Below are 25,865 nucleotides of genomic sequence, written 5' to 3'. Positions count from 1 at the left end.
GAAAAAGGTTTCAGTTTTGTTTTTGCATCAGGGTGGGTATTCTGTTTGTAATAATTGTTTGGATACACTATATTTTTAATATGCTAGTTGTGATAATTTCATGCCAAGTAAAAATGTCCATAGTCATATTTTATGTTCCTAAAGTAACAGAATGACTTTCAATCTGGAAAAGAAAAAAGAAGTGCTAATGTAAAACCAGGGATTTTTCCGAGCAAAATATCCGGAAATTTTACCTCTCCACTCCTGAAAGCTTTATACTCTGTAAAGCTTGTTAGTCTTAAGGTGCTAGTGGCCCTTTGGATCTTGCTCTAGATACTTAAGAGGCTAAAACCGTTCTTAACTTCATCAAAACTGTTGTCACCTGCTTCTCCTTGTGCCACAGGATGAGACCATTCAAGTTGGGAACAGGAAAAGAGGTTTTAAAATAAAAAGTATTTAACACAACCAGCGCTATTAACATTCCGTCAAAACTAGACTGCCTAAGGAAGCTGCCTTCCAGTTTTGTTCGGGGCTGTTCCAGCAAACATATTTTTCGATAGCTGCTATTAGGCCCGTAGCTATGGTAGGGTCTTTTGGGGGCTCTGCACCCTTTCTTAAAGGCACAGCCCCACAAGAATTTCTCCGGTAAATGCTTCTTTCAATCATTTTGAAATATTTTTAAAGGCGTGCGCTCCTTTAAGCAGAGTGGGGTGCTGCAGTTGACTAATTCCCACACTGAGCAAGGGGGTTGGAGTAAGTGACCTCTAGGACCTCTATCTGTGTCAAGAAACTGGTCTTCTTTAAGAGAGTTTTTCTGCCTTAGTTTCCTCGACTATAGAAGTCATCAACCCCACCTGCCGCCTTGTTCTCAGAATTGTTGCTTAGGCTGGCAGGAGTGGTTAACTTGCAGCAACGGAGAACTGTCATCTAAATGATGACAGCTTGCAATTCAGAGATCCATCCGGGTAACAGCCTTCTATTGGCTGAAATGGCTTTTCTTTCTGCGCTGAGAACTTCAGCCCCACCAGAAGAAACGTCTGCCCCACAAGCCACAAAAATCCTGGCAGCTATTGGAGATCCTTTTCACTGGAGAGGCGGCAGAGGGGAGTGCGCCTGGTCTTGCTGCCTGCGTCTAGCTACTGTTAGCAGATGTGTTTAAAAATGTATTTTTATCTGTATTGTGCTGATGCTTGAATGTATGCAATGTATCTGCATTTGTATGTATGGGTTTGGAATGCTGTGTGATTTGCTTGCTTTGGTTTGCCTGCACCTGGAAGCTGCTGTGCCAATGTGCTGCCCGTATGCTAATGGAGGCACACACACACTTACCCATCCTGCCTTGGGAAGAAGAAGCATTCTCCATTATGCTCAGTCAAAGGACTCTTACAAACAACAGCTTTACCACCATGGGTGAGTTCCTGGATAACACGTAACCCTGTATCTGGTTTGCATCTGAAAGTGCCTCTTTCCTGTTTACAACCCCTTGACCAAGCCAGAGCATCTTCACATCAAAGGTTTCCATGGCAATGCAACTTTGACACCTTGGCTAAATGGTTCCTATAGAAGCATAGGGTAGAATTTGAATATTGCCCCACTCCGTCTAGATAGGTACGTCACATCCCAATGATCAATAGACCTAGGGACTGGGACGGACTAAGGACAGGAGGTTGGCACTGATGCCAACCCCCAAAATAGGTTTTAAAAGGCGATGTTCATCCTTTGTTTGTCGCTAGCCACCCCCATCCCACCTAGGCAACTAAGTCTCTACTGAAGGTTATTCTCACGTGCTTCCTTGGATCGCGACCAAGTGAAGCCCACACGTGTTTGGCTGGTCCACTCGTGTGCAGTAGAATCCCTCTAGATAGATCTTTCGTTCCCGCATTCCCCATTGAGAAGATCAAACTCTTTTCTGGATCAGATAAGTATATCCGTTAACCTTTTGAGAACTAACCCAGTTAGTCAACGTTTATTATTTTCCATACTGATTGCTTTACATTTCTACTGTACCTAAAGGAGTTTGTGTGTTTGTGTGTGCGAAACAGTTTTTGTATGCTTGCGAATTTCAATATTATTCAGTAAAGACAACATTTATTCTTTAACATCCAGGTGTGTTGTCTCTTTGTGGGAAATAAGGAGTGTCTGTTCTGCTTTCTCCTCTCTGTATACACTGGTGTCCAAGAACCCCTAAGGATTAATCTTCCCTAAGAGGATTCATCCTAACACTACACACAACTGAGCATGTGCCTGTTTCGGAAGCTTAAGCTGCCCGAATGCCACAGACGCGCCGTCCCTCCCTTCCCCACTTAGAGGGCGGCATCAGCCTCTCGGCCCTATGCGACTCAACTGCTTACCGGAGTCGCCGCTCCCGCATCAGCTCCTCGGTGGTGAGGTTGAAGAAGTCGCTGGGCAGCTCAAAGTGGGAGGCCCGGGGGGACGGCTTGAAAACGCGGAGCTGGCGGTCCAGCTGGGCTCTCACCGGCGCGGCATTCAGCAGCTGCTCCTTGTACTCCTTGAGGCTGCCCAGTTTCTCCAGGGCCTCTTCCTTCAGCACGTAGAAGTCCTCCAGATCCTCTGGGGAGGGGGACAACAGAGAGGAGCGCAACGCTGTGGCTTTAGCGGCACTCGGCGAGAGAGGGGGGCTGGCGTGGATGGCCTCCAGGCCTCACCTTGAAGGCCTGGATACCACATCCTCCTCCGCATGCTCAGATACTGGCTGGGATTCCTGGGAAACAAGGTCCCTAGGGCCTCTCAGCTTAAGAAGAAGAAGAGAAGAAGAGATTGGATTTATACCCTGCCCTTCACTACCCAAAGGACTCTCAGAGCGGCTGACAAATTCCTTTCCCTTCCCCACATTAGACACACTGTGAGGGAGGTGGGGCTGAGATAGAAGAAGGAGGAGACTGGATTTATACCCCGCCCTTCACTACCCAAGGGAGTCTCAGAGCGGCTGACAAACTCCTCCCCCTTCCCCTCCCCACAACAGACATCCGGTGAGGTCGGTGGGGCTGAGAGAGCTCTGACAGAAACTGCTCTTTTTTTCAAGGACAGCTCTTATCAGAACTATGGCTTGCCCAAGGTCATCCAGCGGGTGCAAGTGGAGGAGTGGGGAATCAAACCCAGTTCTCCCAGATTAGAGTCTGCGCACTTTATTTATTTATTTTTATTTATTATTGCCCTTCTACCCCACCCTCCCTGCAAGCGGGCTTAGGGCGGCTCACAACAATTCAAGAACAAGGTAAAACATAAAAACAGGATAAAACAGGATAAAACAATCACATCAAACAGTAAAGTACTCAGTAATTCCAATCTATCAGTTAAGCAAGATGGTATCCCCAAGATGTTACATAACAATGTCAATCCTTCACTAGAGGAGGATAATGTCCTGTAGATGTTGCTCGTCCCCATCCAGCGGAACCGATCCGCAGTGATGCCGTGATTTGATCTTCATAGGGCTGTCCCTTTACCCCGTTGTTACCAATACAATTGGTGGTGGTGTGATAGTAGTAGTGTTGGCTCTGAATTAAAGGCCTGGCGGAAGAGCTCCGTCTTGCAGGCCCTGCGGAACTGCAAGAGGTTCTTTACACTTAAACCACTACACCAAAGAGGTGGGAGGCCTTGGAAAGTAAGACTCTCTCTTCCTGTACTGTATCTGTCCTCTGCCAGCAGCAAACCAGCTTTACTTGATTAGCTGTGGATGGAGGATGTCATCCGGACAGCGGGGTAGAGCAGAAAAGAGTCTGGACCCCCCTTTAACCATCTGATTCTGTTTTAAGAGTAGGAAGCGGAGGCACAACCTTGGATCCCCCAGGTTCTGTAGGGGCATACTGATTTCAGAAAAGAAGTGGGGAGAAGAGAAGAGGCGGTAGGCTTCTCTTCCGCTGCCCTCTGTTACCATGACGCGACCCAGCTTCCCCTCTTCTTTCACCCCGTGGCGGGGATCGCGAATGGCAACAACATCCCAAACTCCCGTCCTGCCCAGCTACGCTCTAGGATACCACTACCCGAACTAAGGCAGCTTTGTCAACATGCCAACCTCGGCATGGTTTCAAGCACAGAGACAGCATGTCAAAGGTCATCCTACAAAAACGCTCGCACGTTCGGGTGTGGGCCTGGGGGAACGGTGAATGCGGAGGGGGTGGCATTGGTCCTTGCTAGGCATCAGACACCTTCCACGTTGGGAGTTCAGAAGCTTCAAGACAGCTCCAGGTCACCACTGGCAATGTACCCACTTACCTTCTACTCCCAGAACAGCCCCTCCTTCAGTCGCTGCCGTTACCCACTCAGTTTGCAGAATACAACTGGCTGTAGGAGCAGGAACCTAGCCCTCTCGGCCTCCGGCTTTTTACTCCTGTCAGGATCCTAGGCCTATAGTGGTGTGGCCTACAGGCTCTAGGGAGGCCTAGCTGCTCCAGGGAAGCCTGTATTAGAATGACGACAGGGCCTACATTTCCCAGGTTCCCTCTGGACCCTGTGATTGGCTAACGGGGTTTGGAGGAGAAACGTACACCAGCAGAGGAGTACAGGGTATTGCCTGGGAAGAAGGAATAAAAGGCCTTGCCCAAAGTGGGAGGGGGTTTCACTCTCCGGGAGCAGAGCTGGTGTGAAGCTGCTGCAGAAGGAGGGATCCCTCATCCAAAAGGGGGTGAGCCAGTTTGGTATAGTGGTGAAGTGCGCGGACTCTAATCTGGGAGAGCTGTTCTGTCGGAGCTGTTCTCTCAAGGACAGTTCTGGAAAGAGCTCTCTCAGCCCCGCCTACCTCACAGGGTGTCTGCTGTGGGGAGGGGAAGGGTTTGTAAGCCGCGGACTCTAATCTGGGAGAGCTGTTCTGTCGGAGCTGTTCTCTCAAGGACAGTTCTGGAAAGAGCTCTCTCAGCCCCGCCTACCTCACAGGGTGTCTGTTGTGGAGAGGGGAAGGGAAAGGAGTTTGTAAGCCGCTCTTAGACACCTTTGGGTAGTGAAGGGCGGGGTATAAATCCAACCTCCTCCTCAATCTGAGACCAGGTGCCTAGAGAAGGCTAAGCACAGTATACTCGGATGCATCGGGGTTTCTTATTTTGCTGGTTTACCTGCCTTTACTGTGCTCATTTTCTCCACACATTATTGAATCACAGTTGTTGTTAAATCTCTTCAATAGTTGGTTACTCGACCCGGAACCCTCACGCCTCATTTGGTCATGTACACGGGGAAGCCTAGTGGGAAAGGAGTATATGAAGGGGTACGGGTGGGTGCCCTGGGCCCTCCCAAGGAGACCCGTGCCGGAGTGGAGGCAGCCACTGGAGAGCCTCCCTAGCCGCTGCCCGCAACAACTCCATTCACCACCTTGCCTGGCTGAGCGCCCGCAGGAATACACAGGTGCCCTTTCGTGCCCTCAGGGATGAAGGAGCCAAGTCCCACGCCAGGACAGGGTGAACGCCCTACGCAAGGGGGCAAGCAGTGGGATCAGTTTGGTGTAGCGGTTGAGTGCGCGGACTCTAATCTGGGAGAACCGGGTTTGACTCCCCACTCCTCCACTTGCACCTGCTGGATGACCTTGGGCAAGCCATAGTTCTGACAAGAGCTGTTCTTGAAAAAGAGCAATTTCTGTCAAGAGCTCTCTCAGCCCCACCTCCCTCACAGGGGGTCTGTTGTGGAGAGGGGAAGGGAAAGGAGTTTGTAAGCCGCTCTGAGACCCCTTTGGGTAGTGAAGGGCAGGATATAAATCCAATCTCTTCTTTGGGTTTTTTTTAAAAACACTACCCAAATGGGGTAGAAAGGTCAGGGTCAGGAAAGACAGTCGAGAACCTAGGAACTTGGGTGTTTTATCAAACACCCCCAGACAGACAGTGCTCCCTCTAAGCTCTGAGTTAGTGTGAGCTAGCTCACAGTTTTTGAGTCACACATTTTTGTCCTGGCTCAGGAAGGGATGGCTCACAACTCTAAGGCCAGCAGCTCACAAAGTAGGATTTTTGCTCACAAGACTCCACAGCTTAGAGGGAGCGTTGGTTGCTATGCATGCAAATAGGTCTGAGAGGAAGATGGGGATCTGAGCTGTGTTCCCTCTAAGCTGGGTTAGTGTGAGCTAGCTCATAGTTTTTGAGTCACACATTTTTATCCTGGCTCAGGAAGGATGGCTCCAGAGGCAAACTAATTTATACAGCAGCCCAATTGCACGCTCACAACTTTAATGCTAGTCGCTCACAAAGTAGAAGAATTGCTCATGAGACTCCACGTCTTAGAGGGAGCATTGAACACCAGCTCACATTGCAGTACTTAATCCTAGCCAAATTCCTTAACTGTGCTTAGCATTTGGTTTGCACCCGGGAGTGGTTCAAAGTGCTCGGCACATGCTGCAACCCCCACAATGGTCCTTTGTGGTAATGGGACGGTCGCGCCCCCAGGTTTGGGGAAGGGGAGAAGGGACAGGCTCGCCAAAGGTTGAGTGAGCTTTCTGCTGAGGTGAGTTTCAAACTAGTTGGCTTCCCAATTCACTGCTCATTCTTTCAGCCCCTCCAACTTACCTTGCCCTGGAACGCTCAAGGTCATCTTTTCAAATCCCACAGCTTCAAAAAACCTGTCTGCCCCCTCCAGAGGGCGGATCCTTTCCTGGGGGGGGGGGGATTAAAGAGATTAAATGCAGTTTTCTCATTCCAGTTTACAACAATACAGAACCTTTATTGGCATATACAATCAGTAAGATAAAAACTTTGTCAAGCTAAAATTACATTCCCGTTTAGCATCCTTCACAGCATCACATCCCGAGGGGTGAAAGCTTCGTTTCTAGCCATCAATGCATTCGTGGCACACCTTTTCCCAACAAGCCCTGAAAGGCAGCTGAAAAAGCTTCGGCTGCAATACACGAGCAGACCCAGAAACATTTAGCACAGAACAAAACACAGAAAGAGAAGAAGAGAGACGAAATTGGATTTATACCCCGCCCTTCACTACCCAAAGGAGTCTCAGAGCGGCTTACAGTCTCCTTTCCCTTCTCCTCCCCACAACAGAGACCCTAGGAGGTAGAAGAAGAAGAAGAAGAAATTGGATTTATACCCCGCCCTTCACTACCCAAAGGAGTCTCAGAGCGGCTTACAAACTCCTTTCCCTTTCCCTTCCCCTCCCCACAACAGAGACCCTGGGAGGTAAAAGAAGAAGAAGAGATTGGATTTATACCCTGCCCTTCACTACCCGAAGGAGTCTCAGAGCATCTTACAAACTCCTTCCCCTTCCCCTCCCCACAACAGACACCCTGGGAGGTAGGTGGGGCTGAGAGCTCTGACAGAAACGGCTCTTTCTCAAGAACAGCTCTTATCAGAACTATGGCTTGCCCAAGGTCATCCAGCAGGTGCAAGTGGAGGCCCAGCAGACTAATGGATAAGAACAAAGGAGCAAAACAGACGGTGCCACTTCAGACGGTAAGAAGGGGCGGGTGGCACCCCACAATGGGAAACACATGAACAAATAAAACAGCGCCCCCCCCCCCAAGCAATCAAAAATCTATCGTTACCAAGGAGAAAGGCTCCGGTTTGGCTCACTCTTCACAAGCACGTTTTCTAACTGCATGGTATTTTATACACAACAGCGTTATTTCCTCCCCACCCCGTCCCCGGCAGTTGAAGAGGAACAAAAGGAAACACTACTTCACACAGAGAGTGATTAAAATGTGGGATTTGCTGCCAGAGGATGTAGTGAAGGCCACAGGAATAAACAGCATTAAAAGGGGATTAGATAGATGCATGGAGCAAAAGCGAAACTAACTGAGAGCCCTAAACCGGAAGGAGCCAGCGAGCTAGCAAAGACTTTGGCAGAACCCATGCGCCATCTACTGGACCAAATGAGTAACCTCAAGGCTCAGATGTCAAAAATGACTCAGTGTATCACCATACAGCAGACACAGACGACCGAGATATTGAAAATGATGAATGAAACGTCTGAAAAGGTGAATGAAGTGGACGCCACTGCACAAAAGGTGAAAAAGAAAGTTCAAAAGCTGGAAAAGAAGCAAGTTTCTACGGAAGATCAACTGCTACAATTACAAATGGAAAAGGCTAATATGATCCTTCGCTTCCAGGGCTTGCCAGAGACAAAGGGAGAGAATCTTAAGGAACTAATGAGTGAATTATTGGCCCCAGTGTCAGATATGAAGGCGGAATCTTTCTTAAACGAAATGGATGTGGCCTATAGGTCATATTCAGGATATATAAAGAGAAATAATCTGCCTGGGGAAATTGTGGTAAGATTCTCGAAGAGGCGTGTGAGGGATACAATCCTGAAAGCAGTATCTGGAGCACCTCTGAAAGTGGGGGAGAATACCATCAGAACGTTGAAAGACATTCCATTTGAAATAAGACAAAGGAGAAAGAAATATAAACAATTAATTCTTTTTTTACAGGCAAATGCAATCGGATATAGATGGTTAACTTCAGAAGGCGTAACCTTCAAAATTAAGGATAAAAAAGAAAAGATTGACTCTGTCCAGAAAGCACGGGAATTTCTAAGAGTCCAGATGGGAGGGCCAGGGAAGGAAGGAGAAAAAGGAGAGGACAGTAAGTCCAATGGCGAGCTGGACTCGGAATCCTCCGGGGAGGACTCTATTTCAGAGAAAGGGGAGGCGGCCCCTAAAAGTCCTTATAAGCTTCGGAAGAGACTAGGCAAGGAGAAGTAAAGGCTGAAGGACTCTGAATTGTGCCTTTAAAAAGGGTTGAAGTGAGATGCTTTGGGGTGTTTCTGTATAACGAATTTAAGATTTGAAAAAGATAATGTCAAACTTGACTCAGTTGATAGTAAAACTAATGGGATTAAGACTAAATGTATGGTTAAGCTGGTGGGATGATCTCCTCTCTTGGGTTTTTAGTCAGTAGTGGGTATCTTTCTTTATCCTATAAATGTAGTTCCCCCTCCTTTTTTTTCTGTTGTACTTTTGTAGTGTTAAAAAAAATGCAATAAAAAAATCTCCTCCGGGGGCTTTAAAAAAAAAAAGATTTATGGAGGATAAGCCTGTCAATGGTTACTAGCTGTGGTGACTGAGGGGAACCTCCACATTCAGAGGCACTAAGCCTCTGAATCCCAGAGCCAGGAGGCAACCGCAAGGGAAGGCCTCGGCCTCTCTGCCCTGTTGTTGGACCTCCAGAGGAACTGGTTGGCCACTGTGTGAGACGGGATGCTGGACTAGATGGACCCTCACTGGTCTGATCCAGCAGGGCTCTTCTGATGTTCTTATCAGGGAAGGCCTCGGCCTCTCTGCCCTGTTGTTGGACCTCCAGAGGAACTGGTTGGCCACTGTGTGAGACGGGATGCTGGACTAGATGGACCCTCACTGGTCTGATCCAGCAGGGCTCTTCTGATGTTCTTATTAAACAGTCCGCACTAACCATGGCTCTGCTGTGATATTCCCACCTCCTGGGCTATGTGCTTAGATGAGGCCTCACTATCCGACGTACAACAAATATCGGAGCAGAATTGAAAGATGGAGCCCTGGAAGAGCACCTCTTGCGAGAAGGCTAGTTCCCATTTTAAAAAAAGAAATGAGTGGAGTGTTGGCTGTTTTATTCTCAATCCCTTTCCTAATAAACCCTAACATAGAGTTTGCCTTTTTCACTGCTGCAGCAAACTGGGTTGACGCTTTCATGGAGCTGTCCACTTCGACCCCAAGAACGTTTCCCCTCAGTCTCAGCAAGTTCAGACCCCCATTAGCGTATACTTGAAGTTGGGATTTTGTCCCAATGTGCATCACCTGACTGTAGTTCAAGGGGAGCATACTCCCTTTGAACTACAGTTCCCAGGATTCTTGGGGGGAAGAGAGCAGCTGTGCGGATTGAGCCAGCTTAGACTTCCAGCTTCGGCATACTTTTGAAGTGCAATGGCTTGCCTTCCCCACAAAGGAGACCCACCTGAAACACTTTGTTCTGAAGTTTGATTTTCCGATACTTCTCTTCCTCAGGGTGGAGATGGATGTTATCGAGGTACCTGGCGGGGAAGAAGAAAATTGCATGACGTAGGCCTCTTGCATGTTACCACAGCCTGACCTGATGCGCGTTTACTTCGAAGGAAGACTCGTGGGAACTGCAACGTGATTTGCTTGCCGGAAAGTGGGTGTTACAACTCCCACCCCCATACAGTAAGAGCAGCTTATATTCACCACCCGCTGCTGAATGCAGGGAACTCAATACAGGAAAGGAGGAGAACGGATGTGAGCCCAAACAGGGAAAACAATAACCGTAGAAAAATAACTAATTAACTCTAAACAGACCTTCGTTTTAATATACCAATTCACTAAGTACATAACTATCAGATTGTAGAAACAACACCTCTGTGTCCATTTAACGAAATCATTTTACACGGTGCTAGTCTCCTGATTAACAGTCATTTGTCCCAGCTGATGTCGAGAGGCTTTTTCTCCGAGCAAAGCAGTCACAAGTCCTACTGGGGGGGGGGGGGCTAGCTTGAGGACCTGTTTCACAGAACTCCCTCAAAGATGGGGTAGACAAATCAAAAAAGCCTTCAATCTCTTATCCCTTTAATCGCTGGCATTTGCCTTGTAATCTTTCCATAATCAAAGATCTTCACACCCGGCAAAAAGCCTCTCCCTAGGAATGTTGCTTCTCAAACATTTATCTGAGAAAAAAATTGACAGAGTTGGTGTTGTGGTTAGGAGCGTGGACTCTAATCTGGGAGAACCAGGTTTGAGTCCCCACTCCACATGCAGCTGCTGGTGTGACCCTGGGTCAGTCACAAGTTCTCTCAGAGCTCTCTCAGCCTCGCCTACCTCACAGGGAGTCTGTTGTGGGAAGGGGGAGGGAAAGGAGATTGTAAGTCACTCTGAGACTCCTTCAGGTAGTAAAAAGCGGGGTATAAATCCAATCTCTTCTTCTTCTTCTTCTTCTTCTTCTTCTTCATAAAGCATATAGGAACAAAAGTATTCATGTACTGTCAAAGTGTACAGCATTATAATACTAAAAAAAGGATACTTCTTAGCTTTATTGTGCTGTTTATCAGTATTTATTAGCTTTTCTATATGTTTGTAAGAATACAGTGATTTAAAGGGAACTGCTAATCAGTAGACTAGCACTGTGTAAATGATTTCATTAAATGGATACAGAAGTGTTCTTTCTACTATCTGATATTTATGTACGTAGTTAATTGGTATATTACAAAAATCTGTTTATAGAGCTGGCAATGGGAAGAACTCCCTGGGAATGGAAACCACAGCCTGAATAGGACAAAGTTAATCCAGCAGCACATGATGATAGGTTGGATTGGAACACCCGCCCACAAAGCTACTGGTTCTCCCCCTCTAGCTTTCTCCACGTGCCCACCCCAGGTTAAGGGGCACCATGAATTCTGCCTGGAAGTGACAGCAGGCACCTACTTGACCATGGTCTCCACCCCGAGCTTGACTTTCTCCCTGTCCCGATTCAAAGTGTGGATCTCCATGATGGACGCGCCCACGGGGTCCTGGGAAGCGTGCTGGAGAAAAAGGAAAGGACCGTCAGGAGAGAAAAACCAGAAACAGACAACAGGTGCTAGGCTTGGGAGGGTCCCAAATATACAAATTCCACTAGTAAAAAACACCATCAAAGATTGCCAAAACAATATATTTAAACAATGATAATGTTGGTGGTGTCACAACAAAAACATTTATGCATACTGTAACTATATTAAGGCATAAGATACAATATTTCCTCCTTTGAAGATAAGACATCAAGTCCATGTACTCAGTGTAACTTGATAGGAGTTCACATAGTCATGGCATATTCCAAACAGCCTTTGCAAAGACACCCGTTCTAGATATTTGGAAGATGCGTTTCCTTCGACTTCTTCAGTTTGCCGGCTGTGTGAACCAAGGTTCATAGTGTAAGGGCTTCAGGAGAACCTATGATTCGCTCTGTTTGGAATATGTTATTCCAAATATGTTGGCAATCTTTGATGGTGCTTTCTACTCGTGGAATTTGTGTATTTGGGACTCCTGTGACGCTAGTCTTTCCCCCTTGCTGCTTGGATTTACAGGCTTGGGAGGGTGGCAGTGGCCTCCGCACTCCCGCAACGGACCTGTTGGATGGCTTCGCGGATGTGGGCCTCCTTTTTGTCTTTCCTGACACAGGACCCCGTTAACGGGCAAATGAAGTAGACGCCAGAGACAGAGAGGGTGGCCGAGTCTTCCTCAACAGCAGGCAAGGAACTCTAGAGAAAGAGAAGGAGGAATTTATGATATTCAGCTTGCCAATACACACACACACCACAATAAAACACAGGAAAGTTATTACTTGGGATTGTCAAATATCATTCAGAGTTATCAGGAAACATCTCAGGGGCTTCCCTGCAAGCCGTACCTCTTAATTTGGAAATATTTATTTACTCCATCTATATCCAACTTCTCTCCTCAACGGGGACCCAAAGTGAAGAAGAAGAGATTGGATTGATACCCCAACCTCCTCTCACCGTCTCAGAGCAGCTTACAATAGCCTTTCCCTTCCTCTCCCCACAACAGACACCCTGTGAGGTAGGTGGGGCTCAGAGAGCTCGGAGAGAACTTGTGACTGGCCCATGTTCAGCCAGCTGGCTGCATATGGAGGAGCGGGGAATCAAACCCGGTTCTCCAGATTAGAGTCTACCACTCTTAACCACTACTCCAAACTGCCTCATATCGTGGCTTATATTGTGTTCTTCTCCACTTCACAATAGTCCTGTGAGATAGGCTAGGCCGAGAGTGTGCAACTGGCCGAAGGTCACCCGGCGAGCTCCTGTAGCAGAGTGGGGATTTGAACCTGGGTCTTCCAAATCTTAATCTGACATTCCAACCAACTACATGACACTGGCTGGGCTTGTGGCACATTTTTATAAAGACACCATTCCCTCTGGAGAGCCAGTTTGGTGTAGCAGTTAAGTGCACGGAGAACCGGGTTTGATTCCCCACTCCTCCACTTGCACCTGGCTGGATGACCTTGGGCAAGCCATAGTTCTGATAAGAGCTGTCCTTGAAAAAGAGCCGTTTCTGTCAGAGCTCTCTCAGCCCCACCCACCTCACAGGGTGTCAGTTGGGGGGAGGGGAAGGGAAAGGAGTTTGTAAGCTGCTCTGAGACTCCCTTGGGTAGTGAAGTGCGGGGTATAAATCCAATCTCTCTCTCTCTCTCTGAACAGCATGGGTGTGATGTTTTCCTCTCATTTCATCCTCACAACAACCCCGCCAGGTAGACTAGGCTGAGACACAACAGAGACCAAGGTCACTTTATATACAGAGATCTGACAAAGCTTGTTAGCAATTTCATATCTGTTTTTATCCCCTGAAACTGGGCCAGATTATACTCCTTGCCAAGTCAGCTCTTGTGTGCCCAGTTGCAGACTGAGTGGACAAAACTGCCTGGATGTTCAGACCAACGGAGGAACAAAGCTGAATCAACAGGCCTGAATTTATGGAAAACACTCCCGGGGCTCCACAGTAATAAATGCATCCATACAATCCACTCCATGGCCTCTTATGCTTCAGACGTTTTTCCTAAAATTTGGACATCACCTCGCCGATATTTTGAACTCGGCTCTCATGGCTCTTTCTTATAAGCCGAGGGAAAGTCCAATTGCCACTGAGGGTCAGGAAGGAATTTCCCTCCGGGCCTGATTGGCCCAGGGATCCTGGAGGTTTTTTGCCTTCCCTCTGGGCACAAAGCAGGGGTCACTGGGAAAATGGGGAGAAGGCAGTTGTGAATTTCCTGCATTGTGCAGAAGGCTGGGCTAGATGACCCTTTGTGGCACCTTCCAGCTCTATGTTTGCGTCCGTTCTACCTTTTCATCCAAAGGCGCTTCCTTGTCGCTTGCAGCAGCTTCGTTCATTAGCTCCTTTTTCACTAATAAGAGAGAGAGAAAAATAGAATAGACGTAACAGCAAACTAGGAGTGGTTAAGACGCTGAACTGCAGGCTGTGGAAGGTCGGTAGTTCAGCAGTTCGAGACCCGGGTGCCACATTATGGAGTGAGCTCCCGTCTCTAGTTCCAGCTCCTGCCAACCTAGCAGTTCGAAAGCAAGAAATTGCAAGTAGATAAACAGGTACCACTTCGGCGACAAGGGAACAGCGTTCCATGCGCCTCGGTGTTTAGTCATGCCGGCCACATGACCACGGAAACGTCTTCGGACAGCGCTGACTCTTCGGCTTGGAAACGGAGATGAACACCGCAACCCTAGAGTCGGATTCGACTGGCTTTCGAGCAAAGGAAACCTTTACCTTTACCTTTAACAGCAAACTGACATTTTAAGGGGAGGGGCAAGGTTGCGTCCAGGATGCATAAGCAAGCCGTACGTTTTGAAAAAAGAAAAATTAATATGCCACACCAGTTTACTACCTTCGCCATTGTGTATAATTTCCCCCAATTCTGCTAGTCACCAAGCAGCTAAGGAGCTACTTCTGACTACCGGGAACCCTACCTGGCCCTCTCCTCTAGCTTCTGCAAGGTCAGCAAACCGACATGTGTTCTCCTCCACGAGGATTAGAAATGTGTTGGATTTTGTTGCTGTGTGGGCACGTATCTTTGCATAGGCCGACGGCACGGCCACATTTAGAATACGAGATACAGTTCCGGTATCCCCGTCTCAAAAAAAGGGATACGGCCGAGCTGGAAGAGGAGCAGAAAGGGGTAGCCAAAACGAGCAAGGGGTCGGAGTGCCCTCGCTCTGAGGAAGAAGAAGAAGAAGAAGAAGAGGAAGAGATTGGATTTATACCCCGCCCTTCACTACCCAAAGGTGTCTCAGAGCGGCTGACAAACTCCTTTCCCTTCCCCTCCCCACAACAGACACCCTGGGAGGCGGGTGGGGCTGAGAGAACTCTGACAGAAACTGCTTTTTTTTCAAGAACAGCTCTTATCAGAGCTACGGCTTGCCCAAGGTCATCCAGCAGGTGAGAAGTGGAGGAGTGGGGAGTCAAACCCGGTTCTCCCAGATGAGAGTCCGCGCACTTAACCACTACACCAAACTGGCTCTCAAAAGCTGAATGGCTTGAGGGTTTCCAAGTTGGTCTGTTTTTAAGATAACCAAGGAGGAGGACATGATGGGAGTTATCCGAGAATACACTTTCGCGTCCCTGAAGACCCTGGTACGGGACAGCTCAGGCTCCGTCTCGGCCAGGCCAGGAGAACTTTAAGCAACCCTTTAACGAATAGTAGATTTGAGGGCGGTAGCACCTTAGAGACCAACAAAATCTTCAGGGTATGAGCTTTTGAGAGCCTGTCAAAGGGAACCTTGAGTCTGGGAAACTCCGACCTCTTAAATCAGGGGTGTCGAACTCATTTCTTATGAGGGCCGGATCTGACATAAATGAGACCGTGTTGGGCCGGGCCATGTGTGTCATAAAATCTAATGCCAGGTGACAGAGATACCCTCCAGCCCCCAGAATATACCCTATGGTTTCGCCATTGACCTCAATGGCCCATAGGATGTAATGGGGCCAAAATTGACATTCAGCTGGAAAGACTCCAGGGCTGGTACTGCCGAAATTGACATGCGGGAGTCTTCCTGCCGGTGGAAATTAATTCTGCCCAATTCCGCCGAATCTGCATCGGGTGGAATTTTTTTTTTTTTTTTGCATACCCCTATACTCAGGTTATTCTTGCTGCCTCTGTATTTGTGTACCATCTGTATGGATAACGTGATATATGCCAATAGAGGCTTTTGTATTTTATTGATAAAGAGCACTAGAATAGGGGTGTAGAACTCATTTGTTATGAGGGCCGGATCTGACATAAATGAGACCGTGTTGGGCCGGGCCGTGTGTGCCATGAAATCTAATGCCAGGTAGCGGAGATATAAACTTTATAAAGGACACAAACACAAAGGGGGGTTTTTTTAACCTTGGGTGGCGCTTGGAGAGAAGCTGTCCCAAAGACACCCACTAGTTTGTGGGGTGCCTCAAAGGGCAGTTCTCTCCCCAATGTTATTTAACATCTATATGCGCCCCCTTGCCCAGATTGCCCAGAGACATGGGCTAGGGTGTCATCAATATGCGGATGACACCCAGCTCTATCTGTTGTTGGGCAGTCAGTCTGGCTCTGCCCCGGAAGATCTGGACTGAGCATTGCGGGACGTAGCGGGCTGGCTTAGGCTGAGTCGACTGAAACTGAATCCGATGAAGACGGAGGTCCTATGCCTGAATCGGAGTGGTACGGGGTAGGGGTCCCTCTTCCGGCCTTCGGTGGGGCACCATTGGTGCCAGCTCCGAGGGTCAGGAGCTTGGGAGTGCTCCTGGATGCTTCCTTGACAATGGAGGCCCAGGTGGCAGCCACTGCCAAGGCAGCCTTTTACCACCTGCGGCTGATTAGGCAGTTGGTCCCCTTCCTCGAACGCAACGATCTGGCATCAGTGATCCATGCTATGGTCACCTCGAGGCTGGATTACTGCAATGCTCTCTACATGGGGCTGCCCTTGGGGCAACTCCGGAAGATGCAGCTGGTGCAGAATGCCGCAGCCAGGTTGTTGATGGGTCTCCCCATGAGGGAACACATCCAACCTGTGCTGAGGTCACTGCACTGGCTGCCAATAGCATTCTGGATACGCTTCAAGGTGCTGGTTTTGACCTTTAAAGCCCTGAATGGTCTGGGGCCTGTCTACCTGAGATTTGTATTAATTGTATACTGGTTTTTAACTACTGTAAGCCGCCCTGAGCTGCCTAGGTGGGAGGGCGGGGTAAAAGTCCAACAAACAAACAAACAAACAAACAAATAAATAAAAACATGCTTAGAACATTAGCACTCTTGCAATATTTTGTTTATTTAACAGTGTCTGATAACTGACACCTCTTGCTCTGAACGACTGGATCAAAATGTCTGTGCTGTTGAAATCTTGAGTATGCCGTTCAGGTGTGTATCTGTAAGCTGGAAACCTACGATGACGCAGCAGCAGCAGAACTGGAAGAAGCAGAAGACAGCCAGTTCCACTGCGGGCCTGACAGAAGCCCTCCAGGGGTCTCATCCGGACCCCGGGCCGCATGTTTGACACCCCTGCCTTAAATGGAATGAGCTCCCAGAGGAGATCCGGGCCCTGCGGGACCTTGCACAGGTCCGCAGGGCCTGCAAGACGGAGCTCTTCCACCAGGCGTTTGAGTAGGAGCCGCCACGACTGTTACCATCTGTCTACGACTATTATTATCTGTCCTAGCCCTTTATCACCTTTATTACCAACTCGCCGTGAACGCTAAAACGGTGGTACTGCGTGGAGCTGTGGCCACTAAGGATACCATCCTGATGACGTCATCTCTTCCCTTGTTATTGTGGAGAGCACTTATGTTGTATTGAATGTTTTTAAATGCAGTTTTAATGTTTTATATATTGGGCATTGGCCGATTCTGTACGCCGCCCTGAGCCCGTTCGCGGGGAGGGCGGGTTAAAAATGTAAATAAATAAATAAAATCATGTTGGTGGGCATCGCTAAGCCGAGCTCTTCTACCGCAGACCAGCATGGCTGCCCTCTGAAGCTACCTGCAATGGATGCAAGTGACCCAATGCTGACTCACTATAAAGAACCAGGGAAAGCTCTTGGGGCTCTTTAGCTTGGAGAAATGATGGCTGAGGGGTGACATGATCGAGGTTTACAAGATGATGCATGGGATCGAGCAGGCAGAGAAAGAGGTACTTTTCTCCCTTTCTCACAGTACAAGAACTCGGGGGCACTCCATGAAATTGCTGAGCAGTCGGGTTACAACGGATGAACGGTAGTCCCTTCTTCACCTAAAGAGTGTTTAACACATTGAATTCACTGCCACAGGAGGTGGTGGTGGTGGCTAGAAGCATGGACGGCTTCAAGAGGGAATTGGATAAATATATGGAGCAGAGGTCCATCAGGGGCTGTTAGCCACAAGGTATAGATAGGAACTTTCAGGCTGGGGCAAGGGATGCTCTGTGTTCTTGGTGCTTGGGGGGAGGGCAACAGTGGGGGGGCTTCTAGTGTCCTGGCCCCACTGCTGGACCTCCTGATGGCACCTGGTGTGTTTGGCCACTGTGTGACAGAGTGTTGGACTGGATGGGCTACTGGTCTGATCCAACATTGGCTTCTCTTATTTTCTTATGTCTGGGGCAAGTGATGCTCTGTATTCTTGGTGCTTGGGGGGGGCAACAGTGGGGGGGCTTCTAGTGTCCTGGCCCCACTGCTGGACCTCCTGATGGCACCTGGTGTGTTTGGCCACTGTGTGACAGAGTGTTGGACTGGATGGGCTACTGGCCTGATCCAACATTGGCTTCTCTTATTTTCTTATGTCTGGGGCAAGTGATGCTCTGTATTCTTGGTGCTTGGGGGGGGCAACAGTGGGAGGGCTTCTAGTGTCCTGGCCCCACTGCTGGACCTCCTGATGGCACCTGGTGTTTTTGGCCACTGTGTGACAGAGTGTTGGACTGGATGGGCCTTTGGCCTGATCCAACATTGGCTTCTCTTACGTTCTCAGTTGTGAAATCCCTCTGCCAGGAGGCCTGTCGCCTCAAAAGGAAGGCCTTTCCTCCACCCAACTGGCTGCTGTTTTCAGAATGACCCTGAATGAGACACCCCCCTCCCTTCCTCTCAACACCCCCCCCCAGCAAATTTGGGAGTTTAAAACAGGGCTTTCAATCTGCAGGATTGAGGTCTGTGTAGCCCAAGGACTCTCCTCTGCCACCACGCTGCTGCACCACACTTGCCGCTGGCCTCCTGCGTTTTAACACGGCTACCCTTCTGCTTTCATCAATCCATTGCAGACGATAAAAGTGAGACTCTCAATTTAGGACCACCTCCCAAGCACGGGCTCAAAAGATCACATAACAGGGTTAGGGGCGCATACTTCTGAACGCATGCACACCACGCACCCCCTCTTTCTCTCGTTGAACACGGGGGGGGCATTTAAAATTACGTACAATACACAGAACGTGTGTGGTGGTGGGGAGGACTGCCAAGGAGACACCCTCTGGGGGCAGCCTCTCGCCATCCCGGTCTGCTGGCGAATTCCTCTAAGACACTGTCGGAAATGGACGCTCAGCTTAGATCAGTGATGGCGAACCTTTTAGAGACCAAGTGCCCAAACTGCAACCCAAAACCCACTTATTTATCGCAAAGTGCCAACACGGCAATTTAACCTGAATGCTGAGGTTTTACTTTAGAAAAAACCACTCATACATTAACTTAAGATGATCCAAACAAAGGAAGGAAAGCCATCCCAAATGCTTTCATTTACTTAAAATTATTTGGCAGAGAATTTGACACTTTAATGATGGTCTGGGACTGGCTGGGGCGATGGCACGCGTGCCCACAGAGAGGGCTCTGAGTGCCACCTCTGGCACCTGTGCCATAGGTTCGCCGCCACTGGTTTAGATAGACCTTTAATCCGATCCAGCAGGGTTCTCCTTACATTGCTATGGCAGAAAGCTGGATCCTGCACCTTCTGGCTTTCCACAGAATTGCAGTTAACACCCACGCCAACACTTGCCCCCCCACCCCCAAAGGCAGCACTCCGCAAGTCACCCCCTTACCCTGATTCCTGATTGCATCCTGGGACGACAGTGCCCGGGGCTTCGGCTTCTGCTCCAGCCGGGCCAACGCTGCAGCCGCTGCCATCTGGGCTTCATCTGTGGGCCCTTGTCGAGGCTTGGAGGATTCCGCGGCTTTGGATTTCTCTTTGGGAGCTCTTTCAATCAGGAGATCCCTGATAATTGATCCCACAACCTGCCAGTATCATAATGCCCCTGTATAAATCGATGGCACGACCTCATTTGGAGTACTGTGTACAATTCTGGTCATTATAGGACATTATAGGACATTAAAGGACATTATAGTGCAACTATAGGGCAACTAGAATGATAAAAGGGTTGGAACACTTTTCCTATGAAGAAAGGTTAAAGTGCTTGGGGCTCTTTAGCTTGGAGAAACAACGACTGAGGGGTGACATGATCGAGGTTTATAAGATTATGCATGGGATAGAGCAGGTAGAGAAAGAGGTACATTTCTCCCTTTCTCACAATACAAGAACTCGTGGGCACTCCATGAAATTGCTGAGTGGTCGGGTTAGAAGGGATAAAAGGCAGCACTTCTTCACCCAAAGAGTGATTAACACATGGAATTCACAGCCACAGGAGGTGGTGGCGGCTACAAGCATGGACAGCTTCAAGAGGGAATTAGATAAGCATATGGAGCAGAGGTCCATCCGTGGCTATTAGCCACAAGGTATAGATAGGAACTCTAGGTGTGGGGCAAGTGATGCTCTGTATTCTTGGTGCTTGGGGGGGGGCAACGGTGGGAGGGCTTCTAGTGTCCTGGCCCCACTGCTGGACCTCCTGATGGCACCTGGTATTTTTGGGCACTTTATGACAGAGTGTTGGACTAGATGGGCCATTGGCCTGATCCAACATTGGCTTCTCTTATGTTCTTATGTCTGGGGCAAGGGATGTTCTGTATTCTTGGTGCTTGGGGGGGGGGGGACAGTGTGAGGGCTTCTAGTGTCTTGGCCCCACTGATAGACCTCTTGATGGCACCTGGTATTTTTGGCCACTGTGTGACAGAGTGTTGGACTAGGTGGGCCCTTAGCCTGATCCAACATTGGCTTCTCTTATGTTCTCTTATGAAAGAATAACTTAACACATACTGAGCACTGCGAACTGACCCTCAGACAGACCTTTTCCTCATTACTCCGTACTTCCCACAACCACCCTGTGAGGTAGGCTAATATCATCACTTCCATATTGTAGATGGGAAGGCAAGCCTGGGAGAGAGGGACTTGCCAAAGGCCAGCCAGTTGGCTCCTGCCCAATGCAAGATTTGAACCAAGGATTTTCCTAGATAACACACTTTGTCTCTTGAACAGTGTCACAAATAAAAGCCCGCCCACCCCCGCCCCCCGGCAAAGTTTGCCACCACAGACAAGGATTTATTAGACCACCTCCCCACATGGATCTAAATCACTTGTGATTTAAAAGGGAGAACAAAACACAAAGGAAAGGTTTCTTGCCTGCTCAACTGGAGCCAAGCAATGGCCACCGTAAGTGAACAGACAACCAACTATTTAAATGCCGGGGCCAAGAGCCCTCCAGGAAACACCAGGCTGAACTGGGATCAGTGCTTACAGATAAGGTTAACTCCTGGCCTCCTTGAGGTTAACTCCTGGCTCTTACCTTTAAAGCCCTATATGGTCAGGGACCTATCTACCTGAGGGACTGCCTTTCCCCACATGTTCCCCAGAGAGCTCTAAGATCGGGCTCCCAAAAATCATTTGGCCCTTCCAGGCCCTTAAGGAAGCCAGGTTTGCTGTGACGAGGGCCAGGGCCTTCTCTGTGGCAGCCCCTTACTAGTGGAATGAGCTCCTGGATGACATCAGGGCCCTACGGGACCTTGTTACAGTTCTGCAGGGCCTGTAAAACGGAGCTCTTCCACCAGGCCTTTGACTAGGGTGCCGCCTCCTAATATTACGGCCCTGACTCAATAATTAATCAGCACCGGCTCAATAATTAATAGTCGGGTGAGAGCCCAGACTGAGGTAGCAATGACCGTCTGGAAGCTGAGAGTACACTGCCATCATTTGTAAATACCTACTAATACTTTATCAATGTTTATTGATATTATGTTTACTGGCACTTATATGATTTTATATGTTGTGAATTTACCTACTGAAATATTGGGTTTTAACCTGGGCTTTTTTTTGGTAGAAAAAGCCCAGTAGGAACTCATTAGCATAATAGGCCACACCCAACAGCAGAAACTCATTAGCATATTAGGCCACTCCCCTGACAGTACAGCTCATTAGCATATTAGGCCACACACCCCATGCCTTCCCTTGGCTTGCCGGTCGTTGGACAGACCAGGGGAGGCATTTAAATGCCTTCCCGATCCTTCCAGGGGGGGGCCTGGCCTGCCTGCCTCGGAGTCGCCGGGGGGGGGTCGCTCTCCAGGCCTTCCCTCTGTGGCCATGCACACAGAGGTTTTGGCTGTATTGGGCGCGGCCTACTCTGAAGCCAGCCGGAACTCCGTTCCTGTGCGTTCCTGCCCCAAAATAGCCCTGGTTTTAACTTGTTTGCTGTTATATATGTGTGTGTGTGTAAATAAAAATAAATAAATATCATCCCACTGAGAGAACTACAAACCTGTTCATATAGAGCAAGCCGTTTCAAGACAAACCACAAGGTGGTATCCAGGAATCGGGGGGGGGGGCTTATATATCTATCAGTGGAGTGCACTCAGTTCATTCTGGGGCTACGCTTCGGCTGAGCAAAGCAGCCAGAGTCCAGTGTGGGCCCCTCCCCAGCCACCAGGGTCCCCCAAGAGTGTCACAACCCCTCCCTCCCACAGCATCACAAAGGGGCCTGAGGTGACCCACTGCCATGAAAGCGGGGGGTGGGGGGTATCTCCAAGTTCTTAGCAGCCCAGAAAATTGGATGGATTCAGATCTGGAGGAAAGGAACCCTAAAAGATTTTGTGGTTGTCGTTTCCCAACGTGCCTCTCAAGAGTCTGGAAACAGGTGCTCTACTGGCCTTTGTCACATATCTTTTACGGTTATGCAAGCCATCTCGGAGGCTTCTACTGGGACTGGCTAAACGTTCTTATGTAAGTAAATTGTATTAAGAGATTTACTGTGGCCAGAAATGGAGGAGGGGCGGCTTGTGGAGGCAAGCCAAACCTTTCTGCTTTGCTACCGAGGTCCGACTGGCCACTGCACTTCAGGTCAGGAAGGAACTGCAGGGATCAGATTAGCCAGCAACCCCTCTCGAGTCACATTCACCCACGGTGTGAAACGTGGCTCACTCACAAGAGCAATACGGAACCATTCTTCCACAACACACCTCCTAGACACACGCTATGGCTCGCGTGGCGGGGGGTCAGAAGCAGGGGCCCTGCTGTGCGGATCACTTTCTCCTGGTGGGGGAGGAAGGGGCACCAGACCGACCTTTCGGGTTTCATCCACTGCTGCGAAGTTGCTCTGTTTCCCACCCCCCCGCAAGGCTCCCCTCCACCTGCACAACCACAGATCTGCAAACATCCCTCCTTTCCTCAACCTTCCTCTTTAGTGTGCTTTAAGCGCCGGGCTGGGGCATCCAGATTCAAAGCACCACTTGGCCGCGACGTTTGGCCGGGCGACCTCGAAAGAGCCACTTTTCCTCAGCTGAGACCAATGCTCCCTCTAAGCTGTGGAGTCTTGTGAGCAAAAATTGTACTTTGTGTGCTACTGACATTAAAGTTGTGAGCCAGCAATTTGGCTACTGCATAAATTAGTTGATCTGGAGCCATCCTTCCTGAGCCAAGACAAAAATGCGTGAGCTGGAGGCTAAAAAACTGTGAGCTAGCTCACACTAACTCAGCTTAGAGGGAACACTGGCTGAGACCTACCTCACCAGGCTGTCGTGGAGACTATACCGAGATGGAGAGCACCATAAATGCCCCCTGAGCTCCTTGCGGAAAGAGTAGGATAAAATGCAAGATGGACAATGCCTCACCTGCCCCACTCCCGGTGTCTCCATCGCTCCCCATTTCAGCCTCAGCCTACCGAGCCCTTCTTGCCCATACTCCTACCCGCTCGATATCGAGAGCCTAGCCTCCCTCACAGGGTTGTTGTGAGGATAAAAAGCAGGAAAAGCAAAACGATGTATGCTAGCCTAACTTTGAAGAAGACGAAGATAGAAACGTCAAGACAGACCAAGAAGAGAGGCAGTTTCCTCCTCACACGTTCATGATCACACAAAACTGACATCCTGAATCAAACCACAACTCAGACCGGCAGCAGCTCTCCAGGGTCTTCCCCTTTTAACTGGAGATACAAGAGTCTGAATCTGGGAGCTGCTGCCTGCCAAGAAGGCGCTCTGTTATTGAAACAGAGAGCCAGTGTGGTGTCGTAGTTAAAACTGTCAAGACTTGGATTTGGGAAACGCAGGCTCAAATCCCCGTCAGCCATGGAAACTCTCTGGGTGACCTTGAGCCAGTCACACACTCTCAGTCTAACCGACCTCATAGAGAGACTGCTGAAGCTCAAGACAATGCATCCACCTGGATTGAATTGAGACCTAGGTTTTCCTGTCTCATTGCCAATGCTGATTTCTCCACACCTATTACCCCTCTGCATCTCTCACGTAAATCCAGTCACACCTGCTATATTGTTATTCACCTGCTACTGTCATTCGGCATCTGAAATCACTCCACAATAAATAGGACAGACTCCCATCCTAGCTGTATCTGAAGAAGCCAGCAGTGACTCACAAAAGCTCCTCCCTGCCACGTATTTTGCTAGTCTTTAAGGTGCTCCTGGACTCTGGCTCTTTTCTACTGCTACAGACAGACTATCACGGATGCCCATGTTGATCTACCTCATAGGGTTATTGTGAGGATAAAACAGGAAAGAGGAGAATGATGTAAGCACTTTGGGGAGAAAAGCAGGATATGAACAAAAGTAAACAAAAAGCTACAGACCCTTCCCACTTCTCTATGCCCCTCAAATATTTTAGTCCACTGGTGGCACCATTTCCCCATTGTTTATACACTGTAGCACATACCAGTTCTCCATTGTTTACTTTTTCATTGTAGCTGCTTGGTATATATCATTCTCTATTACATGTTCTTCAGCTTTTTGGCTAGTTGTAATTGTTGAGTCTGTTTACTACACTTGTTTCTGTCTCCTATTGTCACGATACGATTTCCCTCAGAACACTCCCATCACTCATTCCTCTCCCCCGCCTTCCAGCCAATGCTCCCTCTCTGCTGTGGAGTCTTGTGAGCAAAAAATCTACTTTGCGACCTGCTGACATTAAAGTGGTGAACGAGACATTTGGCTACTGCTTAGTTTGGTCTGGAGCCCTCCTTCCTGAGCCGAGACAGAAAACGTGTGAGTTAGGGACTAAAATACTGTGAGCTGGCTCACACTCAGCTCAGAGGTAACACCGCAGTTCCAGGCCTTCTCCTTTACTCGCCCCTCCAGCTTCATCCCTGTCCCCTCTTGCCCCATGCCCCCATCCTCCCCCCAAGCTCGCTCTCCCCTTGTGCCCCTCCCGCCTTGGTTATCACCAATGCTCCCTCTAAGCTGTGGACTCTTGTGAGCAAAAATTCTACCTTGTGAGCTCCTGGCATTCAAGTTGTGAGCGAGCGATTTGGCTGCTGCATGAATCAGTTTGCTCTGGAGCCCTCCTTCCTGAGCTAAGACAAAAATCTGTGAGCCAGAGGCTAAAAAACTGTGAGCTGGCTCACACTAAACTCAGCTTAAAGGGAACACAGCTCAGATCCCTATCTTCCTCACAGACCTATTGGCATGCATAACAATCAATGCTCCCTCTAAGATGTGGAGTCTTGTGAGCAAAAATCCTACTCTGTGAGCTACTGGGATTAAAGTTGTGAGCAAGTGATTTGGCTACTGCATAAATTAGATTGCTTCGGAACCCTCCTTCCTGAGCTGAGACAAAAACGTGTGAGCCGGAGGCTAAAAAAACTGTGAGCTAGCTCACACTGACCCAGCTTAGAGGGAACACAGCTCAGATACCCATCTGGGCCAGTTTGGCGTAGTGGTTAAGTGTGCGGACTCTAATCTGGGAGAACTGGGTTTGATTCCCCACTCCTCCACATGCACCTGCTGATGTGACCTTGGGTCAGTCACAAGCTCTGGGACAGCTGTCCTTGGAAAAGAGCAGTTTGTGACAGAGTTCTCTCAGCACCACCCACCTCACAGGGTGTCTGTTGTGGGGAGGGGGAGGGAAAGGAGATTGTAAGCCGCTCTGAGACTCCAAGTGAAGGGCGGGGTATAAATCCAATCTCTTCTTCTTCTTCTTCCTCTCAGACCTATTTGCATAGTGCGGCTCTGATTGGCTGCTTGTCCCACTAGATCCCCCAGCCGATCCTTGCTGTTTGCAGCCTGTGCTGCTGAGCCCGATGGGGTCCTAATCCTTGCAGGCCTGCGCCCCATTCTCTCGAGGGGAGCTGGTCAATTTTTCTTCCAACCAGTTTCATGCGGCAT

The 25,865-nt window shown here is 49.0% G+C and overlaps 1 protein-coding gene across 1 annotated transcript in view; it reads right to left on the bottom strand.

Moving 5' to 3' along the window:
- Positions 1-19,566, bottom strand: part of UBXN6 (UBX domain protein 6) — a 27,292-nt gene extending 7,726 nt beyond the window's left edge. The window contains exons 1-7 of the mRNA XM_015406739.1: positions 19,419-19,566; positions 13,729-13,790; positions 12,001-12,132; positions 11,321-11,418; positions 9,843-9,918; positions 6,477-6,561; positions 2,331-2,550 (exon numbers count right to left, since the gene is read on the bottom strand). Of these exons, the coding sequence (XP_015262225.1) occupies positions 2,331-2,550; positions 6,477-6,561; positions 9,843-9,918; positions 11,321-11,418; positions 12,001-12,132; positions 13,729-13,790; positions 19,419-19,503 (758 nt within the window). The 5' untranslated portion in view covers positions 19,504-19,566. The remainder of the gene's footprint in view (positions 1-2,330; positions 2,551-6,476; positions 6,562-9,842; positions 9,919-11,320; positions 11,419-12,000; positions 12,133-13,728; positions 13,791-19,418) is intronic.
- Positions 19,567-25,865: the final 6,299 nt, after the last annotated feature.

This window comes from Gekko japonicus, unplaced genomic scaffold (genome assembly GCF_001447785.1).
Source record: "Gekko japonicus isolate JY-2015 unplaced genomic scaffold, Gekko_japonicus_V1.1 scaffold1972, whole genome shotgun sequence".
Taxonomy (NCBI): Eukaryota; Metazoa; Chordata; class Lepidosauria; order Squamata; family Gekkonidae; genus Gekko; species Gekko japonicus.
This window is presented reverse-complemented; position numbering and strand designations above follow the sequence as displayed.